Source organism: Cervus elaphus, chromosome 3 (assembly GCF_910594005.1).
Source record: "Cervus elaphus chromosome 3, mCerEla1.1, whole genome shotgun sequence".
In the NCBI taxonomy this organism is placed as follows: Eukaryota; Metazoa; Chordata; class Mammalia; order Artiodactyla; family Cervidae; genus Cervus; species Cervus elaphus.
Window position 1 is genome coordinate 54,389,691 of NC_057817.1, and position 27,699 is coordinate 54,417,389.

A 27,699-nucleotide genomic window follows, 5' to 3' on the forward strand; every position below is an offset into this window, starting at 1 on the left:
TAATAGGAAGAAGATGAAATTAATCATTTATTAAAAGTTCCAAAGTACAGACCTGTTTCAAGTAAGAATTAACAGACCCATGTTTCTCAATAGTACCTGAGCAACAGCTGATCACAGCACAGAACAGCGATTCACTTACATAAAGAAATAGCATCAAAGCAAGCTAAACTTTTTAGTATACTTTAACAGGGCAAGGAAGATTGATGCATTTTGGAAATATTGTCATCCAAAAATGACTAAAATAGTACAGATTTAGCAGCTAAAGGGAGTAAGCTTTGATTATCTATAACATTAACATGTTGGTTCTCTGATGGTGTCAGATAAATGAATTTAAGCAAGAAAGTTGATTGCTAGAAAAATTACAGATTATGCATTAGGATTATCGAGACACCGTCAATTGCAGATTTTTATTTCAAGGGCCATCAAATCATTTTTCTTTAGACTGCCTGTGCTGGTTTGGGCCAAGATCTAGTCAATATGTAGTCTGCCAGGGATGTAGGTAAATAAGATAGAGGGACAAAGAAAAACTGAGCATCCCAGCCAGCTGAGTATCGAGTGCGGGGATGCACAGATGTCAGAGCGTGTTCCATGCAGTCGGTGACCAGGTTTAGGTTTGTGCTACAACCCAGCATCCCTTGTTTCATGATGTCGTGATCTGTAAACAAAAAGAAAACTGGTGGTTACCAATCTTACTGTTTAGGGATTCCCTAGTGGCTCAGACGGTAAAGAGTCTGCCTGCAATGCAGGAGACCTGGGTTTGATCCCTGGGTTGGGAAGATCCCCTGGAGAAGGAAATGGCAACCCACTCCAGTATTCTTGCCTGGAAAATCCCATGGACAGAGGAACCTGGCAGGATACAGTCCGTGGGGTCACAAACAGTCGGACACGACTGAGCAACTTCACTTTCACTCTCAACTTATTGTTGATATTTCTAAGATCCTGTTGCACGCGGTCACAGAAGTCTAACTACACTTCAGTTCCGCAAGAATTAGGCCTATGGGACCTATGCTTCCCAGTATAACAGCCACTAGCCACATGTAGCTAATGAGCACATGAAACATAGCTAGTATGACTGAAAATTGAATTTTTAAATTTAATTAATTTTAAAGCTCAATTCTGTTATTGGAAATTTTTAAATATGTTTGGAACAATATAGGTATGTGAATCTACTTTTCAATTGGAAAGTTTTTAGCATCTTTATTGAGATAATTCACATTCATAAAAATCATCCATTTCAAGTAAACAAGTCAGGGCTTCCCTGGTGGTTCAGTGGTTAAGAATTCAGTTTGCTTGGATCCCTGGTCCAGGCAGATCCCACATGCCACAGGTAACTAAGCCTGGCCACCACAACTACGGAAGCCCGTGCGCCGAGTCCGTGCTCTGCAGCAGAAGAAGCCACGGCACCCCAACCAGAAAGTAGTCCCTGCTCGCCGCTAAAGAGAAAGCCATGCACAGCAAGGAAGAGCCAGCGCAGCCAAAATAAATAAGTAGATAAAAATTTTTAAAAATCAATTATACAAATCAGGGAGTTCAATAGTGATCCAGTGGTTAGGATTCAATGATTTCACTGCTGTGACTCGGGTTCAGTCCCTGATTAGGGAATTGACATCCCACAAGCCAAATGACATAATCAAATAATAATAAATAAATAAAAATAAAATATACAAATCAATGACTTTCAGTTTATCCAGAATTATGCAACCATCACCACAGTCTAAGTTTAAAACATTTTCATCATCCCAAAAAGAAACCTTATACCCATTAGCAATCACCCTCCCATTTCCTGCCAACCCGCCCTTGCCCTAGGCAAATGGTGATCTACTTTCTGTCTGTACAGATTGCCTTTTATGGATATTTCATATAAATAGAATCGTAGATCATGGGCTTTTGTGACTGGCTTCCTTCAGGGAGCAAAGTGTTCTCACAGTTTACCCATGTTGCAGTGTGTATCAGTACTTCATTTCTTTTTATTACCAAGTAATATTCCATTGTATGGCTATTCCACATTTGTTTATCCATTCAACAGTTGATAGACATTTGAGTTGTTTCCACTCTGGGGCTATTATGAATAATGCTTCTGGCAACTATCAATTGTAATAATCCAAATACAGAAGTACTTCCTAGGAAAATTTAGTATCCCAGTTGAGATGCGGAGAAGGCAATGGCACCCCACTCCAGTACTCTTGCCCCATGGACAGAGCAAATCCATGGAAAATCCCATGGACGGAAGAGCCTGGTGGGCTGTAGTCCATGGGGTCACTAAGAGATGTGCTGTAAGTGTAAACTACACATCAATTTTCAAAGACTAATAGGGAAAAAAATATAAAATATCTTAGCAATAACTTTTATATTGATAATAAATGTTAAATGATAGTATGTTGGATATATATATGGGGTTAAAGTAAAATGTATTAAAATTAATTTAACCTGTCTTTTTTTCTTTTTAAAAAGTATCTACTGGAAAATTTAAGATTATATATATGGTTCTCATATATCTATTGGATAGCACTGATCTAAATTATTCTGATCTAAAGACAAATAAATGAACAATTTCAACTCCTTTAAATCATTAAATACATATATCCCTCCTTTTACATAAAGCCACTTCTTAGTAAATTCTCTTTTCCTTTGATTTCTATTGTCAAATATATGTACCCACAAGGGGAGACAAATTCTCTAATAGTTCAAAAGTTTAGGTAGAGAAGAGCTCAGAAGATCAGCTGGCCGCCTGACTTGTTAAGAATTGTAGATCCCTAGCTTTGTATTCTGAGAGGCTCGGGAAGTTTTCCACCAGCCTTTCCCTGATCCAATTTCTCCCCTCTGTGGAGAGTCTCCCTCCTAAGCCTGATGTACCCAGAAGACAAGGCTGTAGGTCAGGAGTCTTTCATGTGCACATTCCCCTTCTCCTTTCTCTGCACTGAGATATCACCCAAAGTCAAGGCCAGAGCTACTGCTACCTGCCCCAGGGCCTTTCTGTGAGTGGGAAAGAGAGCTGCTCCCTTTGGCCGTGGCAAGCTGCTAAATTCTTTATGTGAAGAAAAAGTACCCCTTCCCCAGGAAGGTGCACCCCACACTAGTGTGCATGACTTTCTTCTACTTAAAAGACAGCCCTCCCTCTTCTCCCAAAACCGATCCTCCTCCATGCCATGATATTAAACCTTCTCACTCCTGCAAAACTCCCATGGCCTGCACATGAGGCCCAGCCTCTGGCAGTGGCCGACAGTGCCCTGCAAATCCTGTCCTAACCCAGTTACCTCGCTCCACCTACATGCATCCTCCCGCCTCTCATAATAAAATGTGGAGTTTGTGGCTAGGCTGTTACCCAAAGAGTACATAATACTGAATGCTCAGCTAAGCAGGCCTCCCACACCAGCCCCTTCAATCTGTGGAGGGGCACCCCCTCACAAAACCCAGAGGCTCCACGCCTCCAGCCACATAAGACCTCCCTGGTGCTCCGGGGTCCTGGCCCACAGGTGACAAGGCAGGGCAAGCTCTGGCCTGAGGCTGCTTGTACGGCCTCTTCCCCAGCCAAGCAGCCATCACCGCACCAACTATGAAGGCACTGGGACCTTCCTGAACCTTCCCTCTTGTCTTGGGAAGGCTTTATGGAAGGTGATTTCTTCTTAGAAGATCTCCCAATCACTCTCTACCAACCGCCTTTGCCCTTTTCATGCAAGATTATCCATCATGCCATTAAAAGAAAAGCTCACAGGCATCAAAAAACTTCTGTCCGTAGGCCTCCTTAATATGCGCAGGGGCTTCATTCCAGGTTTGTTTCATTGTCTCTAAGAACTTCTGCACATCTGTCATTGCTGTTCTGAAGTAGCCAGGTTCAACCATACTGACTTTCACCCCAAAATGTTGAAGCTCACGCCTAGGGGAAAAAATGAAAACCTTCAAGTTAACTCCTCTGATTGAAAGATACCACAATTTCAATGCTTTCAGGGAGAAAACAAAAGAAAATAGTTATAAAAACACCTTTGCTGAATATTTTAAAGGATAAAGAAATGGAGGGGAATAAAATAAAATTTTATACATCCCTAGGTGCAATAATTGGGATATGATTATACAAACTACCATAACCATTCAATTCCACATCCATTCATTTAACAGAGTTGTTCACTTTCGACCATGTGCTATACACTGCAAAAATGAAGAATACAATGAATAATAAGGAAAATTAACGTTTTTATGGTATCTACTGGGCTAAGTGTTTTGCATGCACAATCTCAGTAAATTAAGACTCTGCTCACCACGCCTGAAAAGCCCACAGTGAGTAAGTCTGATAAATAAGCAAATAATTGCAACACAAGTCAAAAGAATTATAAAGGCAAGGTATTCAGGGGGCTGCTGCTGCTGCTAAGTCACTTCAGTGGTGTCCGACTCTATGCGACCCCATAGACGGCAGCCCACCAGGCTCCCCCGTCCCTGGGATTCTCTAGGCAAGAACACTGGAGTGGGTTGCCATTTCCTCCTCCAATGCATGAAAGTGAAAAGTGAAAGTGAAGTCGCTCAGTCATGTCCAACTCTTCGCAACCCCATGGACTGCAGCCTACCAGGCTCCTCCATCCATGGGATTCTCCAGGCAAGAGTACTGGAGTGGGGTGCCATTGCCTTCTCCAATTCAGGGGGCTACATAGTAGAAAAGAGGATGTAGATTTTCTGAGGGAGTCAAAGAAGGCTTCAGTAAGGAGAAAATGTTTCAGTTGAGCCTCCAAGGATAAAGAGGAAATTTCCAAGTGAAGAACGAGTGGAGTGGAGTACCATACTGATGGAATTGCACACACAGAAGCAGGGGCTGTGAAAATTACAGTGTGCTCAAAGACTGCAAGAGGCCGTTAGTGGAACATGACGTGGGCATTAAATTGACAAGTCACTGGTCACTCCAGAATATTCGGGTTAGTTCAAAAAACATTTCCAGGGACTTCCCTTATAGTCCAGTGGCTAAGACTCCATGCTCCCAGTATAGGGGGCCTGGGTTCAATCCCTGGTCAGGGAACAAAGATCCCATATGCCTCAACTAAGCCCCAGCACAGCCAAATAAATAAATATTTAAAAAAAAAAAACAAAACAAAAAACATTTCCAGAAGTATTCATCAGGGGGCTGTGTGTGTATCAGGCACTACGCGAAGTGCTGCCTTCACCGAGTGAAGTAAGATGGCATTGTGCACCCTGTGAGGTATGCTTTCAGTACTCCGGGACTGTGATGAGGGGTGCTCCCTGCTCTAGACGTTGGAGCACCTTCTAGAGAAGATGAAGCCCAAGCTGATGTCAAGGAGAAAGGTTTGGAGCAGTGTTTCATAAGAATATAAAACACAAAGCATCGTGATCCTCTAAAGCAATGAATGGTTCTCAAAGTGTGGACCCCAGATCAATAGATTCAGCATCTAGGAATACAGCACTGAGAATGCAGATTACTGAGTCCAAGTCTAAATTTACTAAATCAGAAACTCTGGGGTTAAGAATCAACAATCTGTCCAAAGTAGACTTCCAGGTGACTCTGAGGCATACTAAAAGTTAAGAACCACTGCTCTAAAGGAAAACCCTCCCTTATCAATCCAAAGCCTAAAACCTTTCAAGTTAGAGCTTCAGAAAATGATTCTCCAGGTGCCTGTGTGCATTGGAGCAGAAGGAGGGGCTAGGCAAGCCAGGGGTGCTTTGGCCCTTTGCATTTCACTTCCCCATGCAGCTTTCTCATACATTGCCAACATACCACATCACCATCCCCTTTAAAACTCTAACTCAAATGGGGGACAAAACTTCCTTTTTCTGTTTATCCTTAGCATAATTAAGGCAAACTGGAATTTCCTAAAGGAACTAAATAATGATTTAAAGGTTGGAAGGGCATGTCTTCGCTCTTGGCCTGGGAATGATTCAAGGAGTCCAAGAGTCATGAGCGGTCGTAAATCGACAGGCCGCGGCCCCATGGAGGTGGTCAAAATGTTGGATATGCAGGAAGCCAGGAAAGATGCCTGCCGTATAGTAACAACTGATGTAATGTCCTCGGTTATTTCCCTACTCCTTTCCTAAGCAGATAATATGATATGCACATTGTATTAGATATATACCAGTCATGGCGTGTGGTGAGCTAAATAATGACTCCCAAACATATCAGGTCCTAATCCCTGAAACCTGTAAATGTTACCTTATGTGGCAAAGACTTTGCAAGTTTGATTGAGTTCAGGATCTTAAGCTAGGGAGACTGTGGCAGGTGACCTGGGTGCATCCTAAATGCAATCACAACTGTCCCTATAAGAGAGGCAGAGGAAAAGAAGGCAAAGTGACCATAAAGGCAGAGGTTGATTGGCCACAAGCCAAGGAATTCCAGCAGCCACCAGAAGCAGGAGGCAAGTAACAGATTCTCTCCTAGAGCGTTCAGAAGAACACAGCCCTGTCGACAACTGACGTCGGCCCAGTGATGCTGATTTCAGACTCCTAGACTCCAGAACTGTGAGAGAATAAATGTGTGCTGTTGTAAGATACCATGCTCCGTAAATTACTTGTGGAAACTTCTTACAACTGCCATAGGAAGTTAATTCATGGTGTCTGTAATATTTGCAGCTTGTCTCTAAGAGAAGCTGCCCCTAGAGCCAGCCTCTGCTAAAGGAGAGTCACACTCTTCTGCACCGCGTGACTGCATCTTCATGTCTACAGCGGGCAGGACTGGGAAGGGTCCTTGATGGGAGGAGAGCCCTCTTAGGACTGGACAGTGGCTCAGCCTGCTATTAGCGAGATGGCCGTGGCAAATTACTGAACCTCTGTGCCTCAGTTTCCCTAGACATACAATAAGGATAAAAATAACTTCTTCCTCACTGGGTTGCTATGAAAATTAAATGATTCATTAGATGCAAAATACCCACAGCAGTGCCTAACAGATAGCAAGTGCAAAAAAAATCACACCATGCAGTGTCACACAGAACACACAAAAAAATGGTCTCAGGCCCAACAGGATTCTCCGTCTCAGAAATTAAAATACAAAGGGCACTATATAAAGAAGGAACTGCTGATAGAGGAGCAGGAAGCTGAAATGAGGTATTTTTAAAAGCCAGGAGGTAGAGGCAGGGCCATTAGAGGGTTGTGGCAAACTAAAGTTATAAGAAAGAAAAGAAACGATTTGATAAAGAGAAGATATACAGAATAAAGGGATGAAATAAGTTAACTGGAAGCAGATGAGCACCAGAAAGAGTTGCCGTGAAGAGAGGAGGACAGGAGGAAAGAGGACAGTCATGCTCTCTTCAGAAACAAAATTTTATCAAGGATATATCTTGAGAGTTAAAATGTGGTGTGGTAACAGGAGACAAGGACTTGGAGTTGAAACACGGTTCTGCCAAATCATCGCTGTTGCAGGTGAGCTTTGAATAGATACCAAATCTGAGCCTCGGCTTTCTGTATAAAACAGACTAGCAATATCTAGTAAACAATAGTATTTAATTATTGTCTAATAAATAATATCTAGTAAACATACCAGATTTTGGAAGTGATGAAGTAAGATAACATAGGTGAAAGAGACTAGTGACTAGTAGGTAGTGGTGACTAACACATATTTAAGTGCTCAGTGGTTGCTTTTGTTTGTTTGGGGGTTTCTTTGCCACTTTAGTTTTTTTCACTGAGGGATAGATAATTGCTTTACAGGATTTTGTGGCTTTCTGTCATACATCAAAAAGAATCAGCCATGTCCCCTCCTTCCCACACCTCCCTCCCATCTCCCTCCCCATCCCACTCTTCTAGACTGTTTTAACTGCAGAGTCTTACCTCAGAACATCTGAGAAGGCTTCCACTCCATACTTGGAACAACAATAGACTGCTCCAAAGAAAGCAATTCTTCCCAGAATGCTGGAGACATTGACAATTCTCCCCTGTGCTCTCCTTACCAGGGGAAGCATGCTCAGGGTCACCTCTATCAAACCAGTGAGGTTCACCCTAAGGGTATCCCTACAGGTCTCAATCTTCAGCCACTCAGCGCAGCCATGGGAGTGAAAAACGCCTGCATTGTTGACCAGACCCCAGAGCCCTGAAACAACAAAAATCAAGGCAGGAGTTTAGTTTTAGACAAAAATGACAGACTGCTACCTTGGTCAATCTTTCTGCTGAAAACAGCTAAAAATGCTAGACAAAATATACTTTTTCAATCTTAAACAAATCAAAATAAGTTCTTTCAATCTTAAACACGCCTATCAGTAAGAAAATAAAAGAAGGTCAAGCCAAAAACAAAGAGAAGGCAGGAATCCAGGGAGGACAAACAGAACCCTAATGATGGCTTTTGATTTGAGGGAATTTGCCAACCAATGTGAATTGAACTTTAGTATTTATAGCATCAAAAAATATACACAATTAGAAGATACGAAGTCCAAGGCCCAGTAAGGTAAGGAGTCTAATAAAAAAGACTCTTTCTGGATTAAATGGCTATATTATCACTTTAAGGGTGAGACAGAAAGTACTTCCAAAGGACTGAAAGTATAACTTCCTGTCTTGAGCTCTGGGGTTGGAGGGAGAGGAGAAGAATCAGTCTCAAGGACCAAAATGAAACGCAGATTTGGTGAAGATGAGACAATAAGAGTTCTCCTTCAGATATGGTGAGTTTGAGCTTCCAGTAGAATTTCCAGTTGGGAAAACCAGCAAGTAGTTGGAAATTTAGGTGTGATGAACAAGAAATAATTTAGAAATCAAGGGCATAAGGGTAATAGATTAAACTATGGGTAAATGAGACCCAATCAACACTTGTTGAGCCACTAACATGTAGCAGACAATATGTTAGAAACGGGGATACAGTGACAGTTACGAAAGATCCACGTCCTTGATGAGCACACTCTCTAACAGGTGGGAAACCAGTAACAATAATAGTAACAGTACAGTTGAAATAAACCACTATATACAGCACAGAGGCTATAACTAAGCATAACTTCTGACTCTGGAGTCAAGAACATCCTCAGGTAGGAGTAACATTTTAAAATCAGTTTTCTAATTTAAGTAAATTTAAAAAAAAATAAACATTCTTCAATCCAAAAAAATAATTTTATTACTATTTTAGAACTCATTGGATGAGTAGATATCTAGGAGGTCCAATTATCAGGTCCTAATGAATCATAAAACAACTAGAGAAGGAAAAGGGGATCAAAGAGGATTTGGATAATATCCAGAGAAAGTGAACTTTAGAAAAGAGGATTTATCCATAATTGCCAAAAACTTCAAAACAACCAAGATGTCCTTCAGTAAGTGAATGGATAAACAAACTGTAGTACATACAGTGGAATATTATTCAGTAATAAAATTAAATGAGTACTCAAGCCACAGAGAAACACAGAGGGACCTTAGGCGCATATTGTTAAATGAAAGAAGCCAGTCTAAAAAGCTACATCCAATATGATTCCAACTGCATGACATCTGAGAAAAGGCAAGACTATGGAAAGAGTGGGGACGACAGAGGACGAGATGGTTGGATGGCATCACTAACTCGATGGACATGAGTTTGAGAAAGCTCCGGGAGATGGTGAAGGACTGGGAAGCCTGGCGTGCTGCAGTCCCTGGGGCTGCAAAGAGTCGGAGATGATGGAGTGACTGCACAACAATAACATGGAAAGAGTAAAAGGCTGCACAGTTGCCAGGATTGGGGAGGAGGTGGGGAGAGCAGAAGAGATGAATGGGTGGAGCCAAAGGATTTTAAGGGCATTGAAAGTATTCTGAATCATCCTATAACGGTAAATACAGGATATTTCACATTTGGCAAAACCTATAGAACCATACAACACAAGGTGGAACCTAGTGTAAACTGTAGACTTTCATTAATGCTAATGTATCAATATCAGTTTATCAGTGTGATAAATGTACCACACCAATGCAAGATGTTAATAATAGGAGAAACTATAAGAGGGGGGTTGCATATGGGAACTCTATGCTTTCTAACATTTCTGTAAATCTATCACTGCTCTAAGGAATACAGTCTATTAATTAGAAAAAATAAAATGAAAATTTATTTTAAAAAAAGAAGATGATCAAAGGCTGGCTTCTAGGAATGTCTCTATTTTTAGATGCTAGCCAAGGGAAGAAGAAGTTAATTCTTAAGAACCCTTTGAAAATTCTGCAAACATAAAGAATTGTGAAGAAAAGAATTGTGCTTGTAAATACTTCACTTGCAAGGTGAGATAACAGCCTGAAATCTACTGGGTTCATTTTTTAATACAAACATTGTTAAGGAAAGGAAACACTGCCAAAGATCACAACTGTTTCAAATGACAAAGCCAGTCTTTCAAGCCCTGCTTTTGAGATTATATATGGGTAATATATATGCACATAAAATGTTAACATCTTCATGCCTAAGTAAATGAAAGGAGAAAAAACTTCCCCATACCTCTGTCCCCGACACGCTCCTTCACCCACTCGGTGGCCGCAGCGATGCTCTCTGTCTTGGTGACGTCCAGGATCACCGTCTGCAGCCTGTCTGACGTCTGGTTCCTCAGCTGCTCGGCCCCCTGCTCCGTCAGACACCCAGCCAGGACCCTCAAGCCTCGCAGGTCCAGCTGCCTGGCCAGCTTGTTCCCGAAGCCCGAGTCACAGCCCGTGATGAAGACAAACTTGTCCCGGAGGTGGGTCACCACCTGCCTCTCCCGGTACCAGCGCAGGAGGTAGTAGAGGCCCACGAGGACCACCAGGTGCAGCCACATGGTGAGAGGACTCCTTCAAAAGAAAAAGACAGCTTTCATTTTATTCCTTCCTTTTTTCTTTAACCAGTATTTGCTATGTGCCAACCACTGCACTATGTGCTAGGACTCTGTATTAACTAATACATGGTCCTTACCCTCTGGCCACAGTCTAGAGAGGGGAGTCAGGGCAGTAACCAAACAACTGCATTGCAATGAGGTAGGTGCCAAGCAGAAGTACACACAGTCTGATGGAGCTATAAGGGAGGGTACCCCACTGCCTGCTAAGTTAGACCTAGCTTCACAGAGGCAATGATTTCTGAAATACTTCCAATAAAATAGGTAAAGATTTCAAAAAGTCGATAAGGATGAAATGACATTCCAGGCAGCAATGATGTGTACATGAATGGAGGGGTGAGCAGCATAAAACTTCCTGATCCCTACAAGCAGTTCAGGTGATGTAGAGAGCATATGGAAGAAGAAATGGAAGGTGAAGTGGTCAAGGGCCAGACCAGGAGGGGTCCTGTAAACCACACTAAGGAATCTGGATGTTATCTTATAGGCAACAAGGGTGTGCCATTAGAAGTTATTAAACTGAAGGCTAAGAGGGCCAGATTTAGCTTTAGAAAGATCTGTCTCACAGTGGGAATGAAGGATGGATTAACCAGCGGTGTGATGAAGGCAAAGAGATTAGTTAGGAGACCCAACAGTTTGGTGAGACATTGCAGCCAAAGCAGTTTGTAAATATAGATCAATCATATGCATTGTTGAAATGAATGTTCAGAGATGCCTACACTTCTATAAGTAGTTCTAGAGAAGCATCCACCTTTTGGGGACGATCTGTAGTTTCTGGCTGAACTAACATGACTCATAAAGTCACGTACATGCTCAGTCCTCGGTCGTTTCCGACTCTATGCCGCCCCAGGGACTGTAGCCACCAAGCTCTTCTGTCCATGGGATTTCCCAGGCAAGAATACTGGAGTGGGTTGCCATTTCCTTCTCCAGGGGATCTTCCCAGCCCAAGGATCAGATTCAAATCTCCTGAATCTCCTGTGTCTCCTGCATTGGCAGGTGATTCTTTAACACGGAGCCACCGGGAAAGTAATAGATAGAAGTCAAAGATGAGTGTAGGGGCTTCCCTGGTGGTCTAGTGGTTGAGAAGCACTTTGTAATGTAGGGGACACCAGCTGGATCCCTGCTGAGAAGATCCCACCTGCCATGGGGCAACTCAGCCTGAGCACCGCAACTCATGAGCCTGTGCTCTAGAACCTGAGACCCACAACTACTGAGCCCACACACGGCAAACACTGAAGCCTGCATGCCTGGAGCCCATGCTCCACAAGAGAAGCCAGCACTGCTAGAAATCCATGCGCCATAACCAGAGAGTCAGCCCCCGTCACCGCAACTAGAGAAAGCCCAAGTGCAGCAACAAAGACCCAGAGCAGCTGTAAATAAAGCTTTCTTAAAATAGATGGGTTTGGGCCCACTAGGACATCACAAGGCCTACACAATGCTTACCTTAGCTTGGCTTTAAGGTCTCCCCAGTGCTCTGGTCCCAGATTTCTTTCTTCGCCTCCTCTTTCACCACCCTCTTTTGCACCCTACTCTTTAGTTGTAATAAGCACCTTTCAATAACCCACACAGTACAGGCTTTTCATGCCCCAGTATAGAATTCTCTCTATAATTCTTACCCAGCTCTCATCCATTTGACGAATAATACTCATCTGTTAAGACTCCACTGAATCATTTTCATTCAACAACGTCAATTCAACATCCACTATGAGTCAGACACAGTGGTAAGCACTGATACACAAAAGTGAACAGAACAAAATTCCATTATGCATTGAATTCAGGGTCTAAGTGTAAAGACTGACAAGAAAACAATGCGATATACAGTCATCCCTTGGAATCCATGAGCGGTTGGTCCCAGGACCCTTCACAAATACCAAAATCTGAGGATGTTCCATCCCTTATGTAAAATGACATTGCATTTGCATATAACCTATGAACATCCTCTTTAAATCATCTCTAGATTACTTACCATACCTAATATAATGTAAATGATATGGAAATAGGTGAAAATACAAAGTAAATGCCTGTAATTAGTTGTAAATACGGTGTAAATGGTATGTAAATAGTTGCTGGCATGAAGCAAATTCAAGTTTAGCTTTTTTGGAACTTTCCGGAAATTTTTTTCCTAATATTTTTAATCTGCGGTTGGTTGAATCTGCAGGTGCAAAACCTGTAGATATGGAGGGCCAACCATAGCAGAAGTAAGGGCCAGATGCTCTTGAAGCATTCAGGAGAGGCTTCCAAGCCAGGCCAGGAACTGAGAGGTTTCCTAGTGAGGATAAAATATAACTTGAGATCAAAAGCTTAATAAACTTATAGTAAGAGCAGCTAACACTTGCAAAGCACCTGCTATATTACAGGTCCTGTTCTAAGCATTTCATACATATTAAGTCATTGAATTTTCATAACAGCCCATTAAGGTAGGTCCTATCAATATCCCTGCGTGTCAGTTCAGATGCCAAGACAGAAACAGACATGCAAGGCACTCACTGGGGGAAAATACCTAAAGAGACTAAAGGTGGAAAGTGCAGGAGTGGGTGCCAATACAGGTCTGAAACAAGAAAGAGAAGGAAAAGAGGATTTAAAAGGGAGAAACTTAAACTGCAGTTCAGCCCTGAGAAAGTCTCAGCCAGGCTGATGAGAGTCCTTGAACAAAGACTGCCCAGTAGAGTCCTACACTGGGCTGAACTGGTTGGAACTTTCAGTTCCACCTCCTGACCTCCAGGCAGAGGACAGGGGTTGGAGATTGAGCTTAATCACTAATGGCCAATGACTTAAGGGGCTTCCATGGTAGCTCAGCCATAAAGAATCGGCCTGCAATGCAGGAGACCCTGGTTCAATTCCTGGGTTGGGAAGTTCCCTTGGAGAAGGGCATGGTAACCTACTCCAGTATTTTTGCCTGGAGAATCCTATGGACAGAGGAACCTGGTGGGCTGCAGTCCATGGGGTCACAAAGAGTCAGACATGACTGAGCGACTAAGCATGCAATGATTTAAATCAATTATGCCTATGTAATGAAGCCTCCACCAAAACCAAAAAGGATAGAGTTCAGAGAGCTTCGAGATGAACATTCAGAGATTCAGGGAAGGTGGCTTGGAGAGGGCACAGAAACTCTGGGTCCTTTCCCCACAGTGGTGGTTTAGTCACTAAGTCGTGTCCAACTCTTGCGACCCCATGGACTGTAGCCGGCCAGGCTCCTCTATCCATGGGGTTCTCCAGACAAGAATACTGGAGTGGGTTGCCATTTCCTTCTCCAGGGGATCTTCCTGACCCAGGGATTGAACCTGGGTCTCTTGCATTGCAGGCAGATTATTTACCAACTGAGCTATGAGGGAAGCTCAGACCTTGCCCTAAGCATCTCTTTCGTCTAGCTGCTCCTGAGTTATATCCTTTTATAATAAACCAGTGTTCAGATAAGGAAAACGTCCCTCTGTAAGTTCTGTTAGCCACTATAGCAAATTAATCAAACCCAAGGATGGGGTTGCTGGATCCTCCAATCTACCGTCCGTCAGAAGCAGGGGTGATAATCTGGGCTTGCAGCTGGTGTCCGAAGTGAGGGGTGAAGAGAGTAGGCTTGTAGGACTGAACCCTTAACCTGTGGAATCTAATGTTGTCTGCTTGTAGTTAGCGTCAGAACTGAGCTGTATTGTGAAACACCTAGCTGGTGTTGCAGAGAATCATTTTTTATAATTAGGTCCAGAACTGTTGAAGGTAGAGGGGAACAGAACACGAGGAGCCAGTGAAGGGGAGAAAACAGTGGATAGAGACATTTAACGCTCCCTCCCTCCTCTTCTCTTTCTCTCCCTTTCCCTCCTCCCCCTACCTCCGTGTTCTCTCCCCTCCCCCATGTTTTCTGCTCTCTCCAATAAGAGTCCTGTGTCCTCTCCCCAACCGCCTCTGTTCTGCCCTGTCATCGTTCTCTGGTGCACTGTACTAACAGAGCTTCATCCTGCCTGTGTATCGACTAAAAGGGTAATTTCCTGATGCCAGTCAAAGATGAGAATCCATGTCCCTCGTGAGGAGGAAGCTTGGAACCCACAGCCTTTCTATGTATTACTATTCAACCACCACATAGTAAGACTAAACTTGAGAAAGAGATATGCCAGGCCAGGTAGAATCCCAAAACATAAGCCAACGTTGAACATGAATCAAAAGCCTTGAGATGTCTTGACTATTGCAAATATCTATATCCCTTGACCTGACCATTTTCTGAGGCTCTATCATGTGTATCTAATTTCCTTAAGTACTCTCCAGCCAGATGTTGAATCAGACAGTCAATATATCCAAGGTAGAACACATCATATTTTCTCCTAAAACTGTTTCTCCTCCAGGATTCCCAATTTCTATTTGTATCATTTTTAGTCTTCAGGCTCTGACACTTTCTCTTGGTTGCCCCATGCATTCCCACCAGAGATGAGGCTGTAGAGTCCAGCACTGTAGTATCTGGAGCCCGTGTCCCCTACCCTTCACTCCCATGGTCACAGCCATTGTTCAACCCTTCACCATTGAGTACCTCTTGCTTGACCTGCCACAGAAGCCTTCTCACCATCCCAGGGTGCTGGTCCCTCCTCACCCCCACGCAGTGCTGTCTGGTCACCTTCCTCAAGCACAGCCCTGTTGATGTCACTACGTGAAAAGCATATTCTGTGCTTAGTCGCTCAGTCGTGTCCCACTCTTTGCGACCCCATGGGCTGTAGCCCACCAGGCTCCTCTGTCCATGGGGATTCTCCAGCCAAGAATGCTAGAATGGGTTGCCGTGCCCTTCTCCAGGGGATCTTCCCAACGCAGGAATTGAACGGGGATCTCTTCCCTTGCAGGCAGAGTCTTCATCAGCTGAGCTACTAGGGAAGCCCACAGAAGAAACATATTTCAACATCATAAAGACCATATATGACAAGCCCACAGGCTTCCCAGGTGGAAACAGTGGTAAAGAATCCGCCTGCCAGTGCGGGAGATGCAGGAGACATTGGTTTGATCCCTGGGTCAGGATGATCCCCTGGAGGAGGAAATGGCCACCCATTCCAGTATTCTCGCCTGGAGAATCCCATGGACAGAGGAGCCTGACTGGTTATAGTGCATGGCATTGCAGTGAGTCAGACGTGATTGGGTAGCTGAGCATGCACGCATTTCATGACAAGCCCACAGTTAACATCATGCTCAATGGTGGAAGACTGGAGGCACGTCTTCCTCTGAGATCAGGAATAAGTCAAGGTGCCCCCTCACCACTCCTACTCAGTGTAGGACAAGGAGTCCTAGCCAGAGCAACCAGAAAGGAAACGCATGAAAGGCTCCAAGTCAGAAAAGAAGTGAAACTGTCTCCTTTTGCAGATAACATGGACTTGTACACAGAAAATGCCAAAGACTCCACACACACACACACACACACAAATCGGTTAGAACTAATGAAAAAGTTCAGTAAAGTTTGAGGGTCAAAAAAAAGAAACGTATAAAAATCAGTTGCATTTCTATACACTAACAATGAACAATCCAAAAAAGAAAAACTCTATTTACCACAGTATCAAAAACAATAAAATACTTAGGAATAATTCAACCAAGGAGGTGAAAGGACTATACAATGAAAAGCTACAAGACTTGACCAAAGAAACTGTAGAAGATGCAAACAAATGGAAATATATTCCACATTCACAAATTAGAAGAATTCATATTGTTAAATGTCCATACTACCCAAAATATATAGAGATTCAACGCAGTCCCTATCAAAATTCCAATGGCATTTTTCACAGTGACAGAAAAGGCAATCCTAAAATTCTTATGGAACCACAAGAGACCCTGAACAACTAATGTAATTCTGAGAAGGATGAATAAAGCTGGAGGTATCACACTTCCTGAATTCAAACTATATTGCAAAGCTCTAGTAATCAAAGTAATATAGACTGGCATAAAAATAGATACATTGATCAATGGGACAGAATCAAGAGCCCAGAAATAAATCCACATATACAGTCAACTAATATTTAATAAAGAAGCCCAGCATACTCAATGGGGAAAGGACGTGTGTGTGCAATTAGTCGCTCAATTGTGTCCAACTCTTTGCAACCCCATGGACTGTAGCCCACCAGGTTCCTCTATCCATGGAATTTTCCAAGCAAGAATACTGGAGTGGGTTGCCAACTCCTCCTCCAGGGGATCTTTTGGACTCAGGGATCAAACCCTTGTCTTTTGCATGTCCTGCATTAGCAGGTTGATTCTTTACCACTATGCCACTGGCAAGCTAGGGAGGATAATCTCCTCAATAAGTGGTGGTGGGATATTCACAGGTAAAAGAAGAAAACTGGACCCTATTTTCACCACTCACAGAAATTAATTCAAAATGGATTAACAACTAAAACGTAACACCTGAAACCATAAAACTCCTAAAAGAAAACATAGGGAAAATTCTTTGATGTTGGCCTTGGCAATAATTTTTTTTGGATGTGAAACCAAAAGCAACAAAAGCAAAAATAAGTGGGACTACGTCAAACTAAAAAGTTTCTACACAACCAAAGAAACAATCAACAAAATGAAAAGGCAACCTATAGAATGAGAGAAAATATCTGCAAACTGTATATCTGATAAGGAGTTAACATCCAAAATATAAAAGGGGCTCATAAAACTCAATAGGAAAAATAAATCCAATTACAAAAGGGCTCCAGGAGTTGGTGATGGACAAGGAGGCCTGGAGTGCTGCGGTTCATGGAGGTCTCAAAGAGTCGGACACGACTGAGTGACTGAACTGAACTGAGAGGATCTGAGTGGACTTTTTCCAGAGAAGTCCTACAAACGACCAACAGATACGTGAAAAGAAGCTCAATATCAGTAATCATCAGGGAAATGCAAATCAAAATCAGAACGAGCTATCACTTCATATCTGTTAGAATGGCTGTTATCAAAAAGACAAGAGTTAACAAGTGTTTCCAAGGATAAGGGAAAAAATCCACCTATGTCAACAGTCCCAATGTTGAACAACTAGAACAGCCTAAAGAGGCTGGGAGAAAGAGAGGGAAAGCCTAGGGGAAGTCTCAAGCCAGGACTGAGGGCTGGGCTCTGCTTAGCAGGTGTCTTCACCAAGCCACCTCCTTGGACTGAAGACTCTCAGATGGAAACATGACTCTATAGGTGTTTCCTCTGAGCCTTTTCCTTACCAACAGCAAAGTCATTGGCCATTCTGTCTTGGAGACTTCATCCTAAGAATGTCTGCAATGAACCGTAGAGCTCATCTGGCCATCCCCCTGCCTGAGATTCCCTTACTGCTCTCCCCACTTAGCAGAGTGAGCTTTTCTCTACGGGAACGGTGTTTGTTTTTGTGGATGGGGCCATGTAAGCATGAAAGGAAAGGGAGAGTATAGCAGAGGAGGAAAGAAAGGTAGAAAAGGTGTGGGGAAGTAGGGGGTGTCCAGGGGCTCCAGGAGAAAGTAGAGATGGCTTAATCTCTGCCTAAGCACCCACCAGGACGTCCCTTCTTTGTCTCTCCTCCCGCCATCATCAGTCTTCGGAGTCCATCCTCACCAGCCCAGGTCCTGTTCAGTGACAGGGCCCCAAGGAGGAAGCAGGAAGGTTTGGGGCCCCATGAACTGACCCCTCTGGATGCCTTGGAATCTGAGATGAACACAGGGTCACTAGCCACTGGTATGGATATTAGAAATATTAATATAGACTACTACCCCTGATTGGTTTCTCTAAAACCTGAAAATACCAGCAAAAACTAGCCATAATACTGTGTCATCTATCTCTCAGTAGAGCAACCATTAAAACCTGACAGAGGTGTGAAACTGAGAGGAAAAATCCAGGAAAAGTCCTTCGGAGGCTGGCAATCCTCAAGGTTAGGCTCGCTGCTAAACTGGGCTTCCCCACCCACTCACTGTACCTGGTACGTGCCGAAGACTCTCACATCCAAACCTGGAGGTGTTTCAGGCTTCTGTAACTTTCCTCTTCAGCAACTATGCAGGGCAAGGACTTCCCTGGGGGTCCAGGGGTTAAGATTCTGGCATTCCCAATGCAGAGGGCTCAGGTTCAATCCCTGGTAAGGAAACTAGATCCCACAGACCATATCTAAGAGCCCTCATGCTAAAATTAAAGACCTCATATACTACAGTGAAGACCCAGTGCAGCTGAATTAAAAATATATATAGTCCAGAACACATTCCATTTCTCAGAACACTTTTTTTGGAGTCTGTTATACCAATGAGACCCTTGGCTAATACCCTGCCTACCTTTGCTTTTATTCCTTTCCAATCTGCATGAGTTCCCCTGACCTCAGCCCTGATTTTGTGGATAGCATAGGAATATGAGCATGTATTCTGAAGTCAGATTACTTGGGTTCAAATCAGGCTTTACCATTTACTTGTGTAGCCTGGGGCAAGTGAATTAACCTCTCTACCTGTGTTATTATTGTGCATGCTCAGGCGTGTCTGACTCTTTGCGACCCCATGGACTGTAGCCCGCCTGCCTCCTCCGTCCCATGGGACTTTTTGTGGCAAGAATACTGGAGTGGGTTGTTATTTCCTCCTCCAGGGGATCTTTCTGACCCAGAAATCGAACCCCAGTCTGCTGCAGCTCCTGCATTGCAGGCAGATTCTTTCCCCGCTGCACCATGGGGAAGTCCTCTACCCGTGAGCTCATCTTCAAAATGGGAAAAGGACCCTTCAGTGATGTGCTGGGAGAGTTTAAGTGAGTTAACACATGTAAAGCACTATGTAATTTCTAGATGCTATTAGGATTACTTTGGTGGTGGTGGTTTTATTATTGCCATTCTGGGCTCTTATCCCTGAACCCTGCCTCTTCCTCCAGGTCCCATCAGAGCCACTTTTTCAGTGTGTGCAACCCCAAGCATTGCAACATCCTTGGTCTTTTCTATATGCTTTTTATCACCACACTGGGCCATACTAGTTCACCCTGACCTTCTTCAGTCTCAGGGAGAGGACCTGTCTCTCTGCAATATAGCACAAGGCAAAATAAGGAATAGCCTTTATTCTCTTCTTTTAAATCTTCAGACGTGGATTTATCTATAAGGTTCGATCAGTCTAGTCACTGATGCTAACAGTGAGTCTATCAACAACACACAGATTCATGGACTGATCCATTGTGACGTTCTTTGTTCACACACTGGGCATACAAACTAGGCATTTCTTGTAAAACAAAGAATGTCGCCCACTATCCAGTTCTACAAGGATCAAGTCATTAGCCTCTGCAGTCATTGACTGGCAGTACACTCTGAAAAGAATTCAGGATGAAGAATGTGATAAGGCATTTTTTACTTTGGAAAAACAGATGCCTTAGTTCGAGATATCTCAGGTGGAAAAAATTTAATGAACCCAGATTTTTGCATCTTCTCATACAGAAAAAAAAGCACCAAGATCATTAACTGAGGACTTCCTTGGTGGTCCAGTGGTTAAGAATCTGCCCACCAATGCAGGGGCTACAGGTTTGATTTCTGGTCTGGGAAGATCCCACAGGCCACGGGGGCAACAAAACCCATAGGCCACAACTGCTGAAGCCCACACATTCTGGGGCCTGAGAGCTGCAACTGCGGAAGCCTGTTCACCTTCAAGTCCCTGCTCTGCAACAAGAGAAGCCACTGCACTGAGAAGCCCACACACCACAACTAGAGAGCAGCCCCTGCTCGCCACAAGTAGAGAAAGCCCACAGGCAGCAGTGAAGACCCAGCGCGGTCCAAATAAATACATAGATCAATTTTTAAATCTTTAATTCAGATACTGATCCTGGTGGTGCAGTCGATAAGCATCTGCCTACCAGTGTAGGTGACACGGGTTCGATCTCTGGTCTGGGAAGTTTCCAGGTACAGCAGAGCAACTAAGCCTGAGCGCCACAACCACAGAGCCCGCGCTGGAGAGCCTGCGCCCCAGGGAGAGGTCACCGCAGTGAGGAGTGACGCCCGCTCACCGCAACTTAGGGGAAAAGCTTGAGCAAAGTAACAAAGACCCAGCACAGCCAAAAATAAAAGTTAAAAAACAAGAGTTCACAAGAACAAGCAAACGTTGCTATTGAACAAGTAAATACATTCAGTTTGGAAAAAGCAAATTATCATTATCTACCAAAGATACTGATCCATCTTCCCTATACCCAAAGATTCCATTTTCGGTATATAACCACAACAAAATATGTACACCGTAAGATGTGTTTGAGGAGCATTACTTGTGATAGCCAAAAGCTGGAAACAACCCACGCATGCACAAACAGTAGGATGGATAAATAAGTTGAGGTATGTTCATGCGATGAAATGCTATGCAGTGACAAAAACAAACTATAGCTACGCACAGGTACATGAATGAGTCTCACAAACATAATACTGTCATACAAAAGAACACATACTACATGATTCCATCTACACAAAGTTTTAAAAGACAAAACTAAATATGTTGGGACTTCCCTGACGGTGCTGTGGCTAAAATCCCACACTCCCAGTGCAGGGGGCCAAGGGTCAGTCCTTGGTTGAGGAACTAGATCCCGAAGCCATAACTAAGACCTGGAGCACCAAATAAATGAAAATAAATATTTTTTAAAAGCTATAAAAAAACTTTTAAAATTAATCTATGTTGATATTAATACAAATCATATTACTGGTTACTCTGGGGAGGAGGTAGGGTTCAATGAATGAGAAAGGTATTAGTGGACTGTCTGGTGCTCATGTTTTATTACTTGACCCGTATGGCTGTAACAGAAGTGCGAATTTTGTAAAAATTCATTGAACTGTCCCCTGTGTGTTCTCCACTCAAATTAAAAAATTAAAATACCACCTTGATTAAAAAGAGAAGAAAAGAAACAGTCTGAAGAAAATCACTTCTGCATCTGTCATAAAATTCTTTTTTTTTTTTTGTCATAAAATTCTTATCAAGAACACTGTCCATCTATACACTGTGTAAGATCCCACATGATAAATCCTGTCATGCATTTAGTACCAGGAAAGATTTTGTCTTTTCTAAGTAAATAGTATATACTATTGACTATTTTTAAATTATCTAATTTTTCCATATTATCTTAGTGGTTTAAGGCCAAATTTAATGTTCAGTCATAGTAATTCTATTAATCCTCATAAATAGTATTTTTTTCTTCCTCTCTCTTCTCTTTCAGCACATTAATTTTCTTTTTCTATTTATGTTTCCATTTGCATTTTAATAACTTTTTTGTGTGTATGTGTCTTTTACTATAGATTACCTCAAACTCTTTTTGAAGATGCTACATTTGTCCAAGAATAAAATCTAACAGATTCGCCAACCTCAGTCTCATCCCAAAAGCTGACTCAATCCCTCTGCCAAGTGGGAAAAAAATTAGCAAATACTACAGTAGTTGATGCCATGTACTGGCACATATATACACATTTATCTATGTATAATATGACAAAATGTATATATACACATATATATATCATACTTCATTTCATATCAGTATATGAGATTCCACAAAGAGAAAGGAAAAATGTTACCTGAGGAATTTTTATTTGTGAATATACATCTCATTTCACCTACCTTTGGAATTTTATGTCTTCTCTGTTCTCCACAGGGTTAGAAATGTAACAAGAGAGAAGGAATAATGGGACTATTAAACCCTCGTTTACTGGTCACATGGGTTAAAAAAGAGAAAAAAAAAATTTCACCACTCCCACTGCAAAGAGCTTGCTCAGTGTAGGAAATGGGGGTAGGGTAAGTTCAGGACAGAACTAGATCACAGAGCTTCAGCAACACACTCTCAGGGCTTAATTACATAAAGCTGCTTTTGCTTATCCAAAAGTTCACGAACTTACTCCACAGCTTCCAGCATTAACTAAAAAAGAACTGGTTTTCCACACTGTCAAGATTCCCAGTTTACAGAACATATCCAAGGGGTCTTATGTGTAAGTATAAAATCACTCTCAACTTCTAAACAACATTTAAACTGCGAAATAATAAAGATCAAAAAAGCAGAGGAAACCATCAGTTCAGTTCAGTCACTCAGTCATGTCCTACTTTTTGCGACCCCATGGACTGCAGTACGCCAGGCCGCCCTGTCCATCACCAACTCCCGGAGTTTACTCAAACTCATGTCCATTGAGTCGGTGATGCCGTCCAACCATCTCACTCTCTGTTGTCCCTTTTTCTTCCCACCTTCAGTCTTTCCCAACATCAGGGTCTTTTCCAATAAGTCCGTTCTTCGCATCAGGTAGCCAAAGTACTGGAGTTTCAGCTTCAGCATCGGAAAAGTCATGGTGATGAATTTTCTTTCAGAAATCAAAGTTGAAGGGTCTTTTAAGAAAATTATAGGCCAAAATCAAGATCTTTCTCCAAACAGATTTTATTCCCAACCCAAAATACACACACACACTCACACCATTTGTCCGGGAAGAGTTCCCGGAGGACTTCACGAACCCCACCGGGCAAGGTCCATCCCCTTCCCTGCGTGCTGCCCGTCCCAACCCTCGGCACCGCTTTCACAACACCTCACTGTGGTCAGAGTTCAGGGCGCCGCACTCGCCTGTGCCCTGCTTGCAGTTCTCAACAGTGCCAGCCTCGTTCAGCTGCAGAATCAGACCTGTTACCGTCAAAATCAAAACAGGAAAGCCCCCATTCTCTAAGTTGGAGCCTCTGCTGGAGTCAGGGAATGGGGAAGCAGAGCCCGCTCTTAGACTGCCCACCCGAGATCAATTTCTGCGAACTGGGGCTCTGGGCCTTAAGGCTGTCAGACACGTTTCCAAAAGACCTGCTGCTACTTTGTGACCTAATCCATTCTAGCAAATCAGTCAAACCCAAGGAGGGAGTCGTGGGAACCTTCAATTTAAAGCCAGTCCGTCAAAAGCACAGGTAACAACCTGGGCTTGCAATTGGCATCTGAGGTGCGGGGAGTCTTGTGGGATGAACCTTGGATCTATGGAATCTGACACTACCTCTGGCGGCATGGATGTTCAGTCACTTCTTTGCAATGCTATGGACTGTAGCCCACCAGGCTCCTCTGTCCATGGGATTCTCCAGGCAAGAATACTAGAATGGTTGCCATGCCCTCTTCCAGGGCAACTTCCCGACCAAGGGATCAAACCTGTCTCCTGAAGCTGGGTAGATAGTATCAGGACTGAGTTGAATTGTACTACACACAGCTGGTATCCAAAGAACTGGTTTGGAGGTGTGGGTAAACACATGCTTCCCTCACATTGGAATCGGTATAAAATCCTTCAGCACCCTTTCACAACTCTCTCCTTTCTCGGCTCCTATGAAATCACCATCTCCTAGCTCTCCCGCCTCTATTTCTATTTGTTCTCCTTGTCCTTCTCTGGCTTCTCTTCATCCACCCAATTTTTAAAGTCAGTATCTTTAAGAGTTCTATCCAGGCCCTTCTTCTCTTCTCAATGCACACACCCTCCTTGTGTGGGGACCTCAGTCATCATCAACTTCAACCTGATCTACATTCTAATGACTTTTAAGTCTCTGCCTTCAGTCAAGATCTCTCCTGACATCTAGCTCCTCATATCCAACTGCCTGCTGGGCATCTTTCACTTGAATTCATTCATTCATTCATTCCATAAATATAGAGATCCTACTATGTGCTAGGTCCAGTGCTATTTACTGGAGCTAATGTTGTTGCTTTTGTTTAGTCACTAAGTCGCGTCTGACTCTTTGCAACCCCGTGGACTACAGCCGGCTAGGCTCCTCTGTCCACGGGAGTTCCCAGGCAAGAATACTGGAGTGGGTTGCCATTCCTTTCTCCAGGGGATCTTCCCGACCCAGGGATCAAACCCACATCTCCTGTATTGGCAGGCAGATTCTTTACCACTGAGCCAGCAGGGAAGCCTCTGCAGCTAATAGAGGAGAGTAATTTGGCATGATAATTGAAATCTTAGAACTTATCATTTTAGTAGGAAAATAGACATTAAATATACACTCCTACAAATAAATATCTGATCCTCCTCATTTTCATGTTATTTCCTATCCCCACATGTATTCAACAGATACTCAACAAATTTAATGATTGCCCACTAGATGCTAAACAACTCCCTTCCAACCAGCTGCCCAATCCTGAAACCTGGGGGATCATCCTAGACCCATCCCTCATCCCCTACCTCCAATCAACATTAATTCTTCGCAATATTTCTCGTCACTTATGTCCACCCAGTCACATCCACCTCTACTGCCTTAGTTCAGGCCACAGTGTTTGTGCCCTGGATCCAACAACACTTTCTGGGGATGGTGCTGCCTCTGGTTGCTCTTTCCCCTTCTATCTGCCCTTTACAGGGCTCCAGAGGTTATTGGAACAGACTGGTTCCAAATCGGGGAAGGAGTACGTCAAGGCGGTATTTTGTCACCCTGTTTACTTAGTTTATATGCAGAGTACATCATGTGAAATCCTGGGCTGGGGAAGCACAAGCTGGAATCAAGATTGCTGGGAGAAATATCAATAACCTCAGATATGCAGATGACACCACCCTTATGGCAGAAAGCGAAGGAGAACTAAAGAGCCTCTTGATGAAAGCAAAAGAAGAGAGTGAAAAAGTTGGCTTAAAACTCAACATTCAGAAAACTAAGATCATGGTATCTGGTCCCAACACTTCATGGCAAATGGATGGGGAAACAATGTAAAGAGTGACAGACTTTATTTTTCTGGGCTCCAAAATCACTGCAGATGATGACTGCAGTCTACTGTAGCCATGAAATTAAAAGACGCTTGCTCCTTGGAAGAAAAGTTATGACCAACCTAGATAGCATATTAAAAAGCAGAGAGAGACGTTACTTTGCCAACAAAAGTCCATCTAGTCAAAGCTATGGTTTTCCCAGTAGTCATGTGTGGATGTGAGAGTTGGACTATAAAGAAAGCTGAGTGCCAAAAAATTGATGCTTTTGAACTCTGGTGTTGGAGAAGACTCTTGAGAGTCCCTTGGATTGCAAGGAGATCCAACCAGTCCATCCTAAAGGAAATCAGTCCTGAATATTCATTGGAAGGACTGATGCTGAAGCTGAAACTCCAATACTTTGGCCACCTGATGGGAAGAACTGACTCATTTGAAAAGACCCTGATGCTGGGAAAGATTGAAGGCAGGAGGAGAAGAGGACGACAGAGGATGAGATGGTTGGATGGCATCACGGACTCAATGGACATGAGTTTGAGTAAGCTCCAGGAGTTGGTGATGGACAGGGAAGCCTGGCATGCTGCAGTCCATGGGGTCGCAAAGAGTCGGATACGACTGAGCAACTGAACTGAACTGAACTGAGAGGTTCTTTCTTTTTTTAAATTTTATTTATTTATTTTCTGCTGCCCTGGGTCTTCATTGCTGTGTGCAGGTTTCCTCTGGTTGCAGCAAGCAAGGGCTACTGCTCGTTGTGGTGTGCGGGCATCTCGTTGCGATGACTTCTCTTGCTGCGGTCACGGGCCCTAGAGTGCACAGGGTTCAGCAGTTGTACGTTGAGGCTTAGTTGCTCCGCGCCATGTGGAGTCTTCTCAATCCAGGGATCTTACCCTGTCCCCTGCATTGGCAGGCAGATTCTTACCCACTGCACCATCACAGAAGTCCCCACAGTTTATTTCTAAAAACAGCAGTTCTGATTAAGTTTCTTCCCTGCTTAAAAGCCTTCCAAGAGTCCCCACAATCTTCAGACAACTACAGATTCCTGAGGAGGAACAAACTTTGATGTTGTGTTTTGATTTGAATCTGCCATCCCTTATTTTAAGCAGTCTGCAAGGAGGAAGCTAGACCCAAAATGTATATAACTTTATAATTAACAAGAAATCTATTCAGGAGGTGCATTGGCAGGTTACTCATCAAAAATCTGGTGGGTTTGCTGTTGTACAGAACATGGAGCTCTGCTTGGTCTTGTGTGCCAGCCTGGATGGGAGGTGGGTTTGGGGGAGAATGGATACGTGTATATGAATGGCTGAGTCCCGTCACTGTCCACCTGAAACTGTCACAACATTGTTAATTGGCTATACCCCAATACAAAATGCTTTTGGTGTTAAAAAAAATAAAATTTAAAAAAAAATTTTTTTAATATTGTGGGTTCATGTATAGCTTAAGTGAAAAAATTCAATTTCATATATTATATCCATCAAATAGGTTAAAAAACAATTGTAAAGTCCTATAACACGTTTTATCAGCATTGAAGTCGTCATTTGCTTGTGGTTAAAGGAATCATTCCTGTGAGATTTAACTAAAACTTTGTCATTAAGAAAAATGAGGGTACTCTTTATTACTATTTTTAGTTGATGACAAGTAATAAAAGTTATCATAAATTGAAGTGTGATCTTGGCTCCACCTAGACAGTCTCCCCTGGTCGATATTGCTCTTCTGTGAACATAACAGATTTTCTTATCTTCTCTTACTTTGTTGAGGAGGAAAATAACTAGCACAGGGTAATTCAAATTTTCAACTTGTTTCAACAGTATTATTCATCCCCAAGGCTTCTCATCGAATACAGATATGATCAATATTTCATTTTAATTTTAATCAAAACTGAATTAAAATGGACAAATGACTTATTTCCACACTGTTTAGCTGGGCACACAATGCTCTGGCCATCGCTTGCCCCTTGGTCTTGTCAGGCGAGTGTATGCTCCTCGGTTCTTTGTCCCCTCACAACAAAAATTTGGAGTGATGGACATTAAAGCCCCCTTGACTAGTCACAGCTCTCAGAGGACAGGCTGTGTTACAGCTCTCAGGTCTCGAACAGACCGTGTTATAGCTCTTAAATAAATCAGTGTTACAGCTCAATGTTACAGCTCTATTTTATTTAGATAATAGCAGGAAAATCCATCTTCAAGGCATGAGGGCACGTCAACCCAAAGACGTGAAGAGAAGAGCGCCCCATCGCGCGGGAGAGAGAGAAGAGGGCTTTGGCTCCTCTTTTTATATGTTTCTCTGTCCCTGGGCCTGTCTTATGTAAATTGGGCCAGCCAGGACTGTTGTTTGTTTTACCTCAGGTTCTCTTCCAGGTCTTTTAGCCACCACCATTCTGGACTCCTTTTCCCTATTCTAACTACCTAACACTCTTATCTTTTACTGGGCCTTCCTTGAATGAGTTCT

The 27,699-nt window shown here is 43.1% G+C and overlaps 1 protein-coding gene across 4 annotated transcripts; it reads right to left on the minus strand.

Moving 5' to 3' along the window:
• Positions 1-27,468, minus strand: LOC122685077 (17-beta-hydroxysteroid dehydrogenase type 6). 4 transcript variants are annotated; one of them, XM_043889735.1, is made up of 5 exons: positions 27,157-27,468; positions 10,346-10,671; positions 7,753-8,011; positions 3,711-3,874; positions 1-655 (listed from the first exon to the last, which is right to left on the minus strand). In XM_043889735.1, exons 2-5 carry the CDS (start codon positions 10,656-10,658, stop codon positions 438-440), a joined length of 954 nt encoding a protein of 317 aa, XP_043745670.1. In that variant the 5' UTR covers positions 10,659-10,671; positions 27,157-27,468; the 3' UTR covers positions 1-437. The 4 variants fall into 4 exon arrangements, with proteins under 4 accessions (XP_043745670.1, XP_043745669.1, XP_043745672.1 ...); XM_043889734.1 differs by lacking the exon at positions 27,157-27,468 and adding an exon at positions 22,190-22,323; XM_043889737.1 differs by lacking the exon at positions 27,157-27,468 and adding an exon at positions 18,571-18,687.
• Positions 27,469-27,699: the final 231 nt, after the last annotated feature.

What these genes read in the sequence shown, in the direction of transcription:
- LOC122685077 (XM_043889735.1), bottom strand. Translation starts at nt 10,658, where the DNA reads ATGTGGCTGCACCTGGTGGTCCTCGTGGGCCTCTACTACCTCCTGCGC. An exon ending in GGAGCGTGTCGGGGACAGAG is followed by an intron (nt 8,012 to 10,345) that starts GTATGGGGAAGT and finishes TTGTTGTTTCAG; the next exon opens with GGCTCTGGGGTCTGGTCAAC. An exon ending in GCCTTCTCAGATGTTCTGAG is followed by an intron (nt 3,875 to 7,752) that starts GTAAGACTCTGC and finishes TTTTTCCCCTAG; the next exon opens with GCGTGAGCTTCAACATTTTG.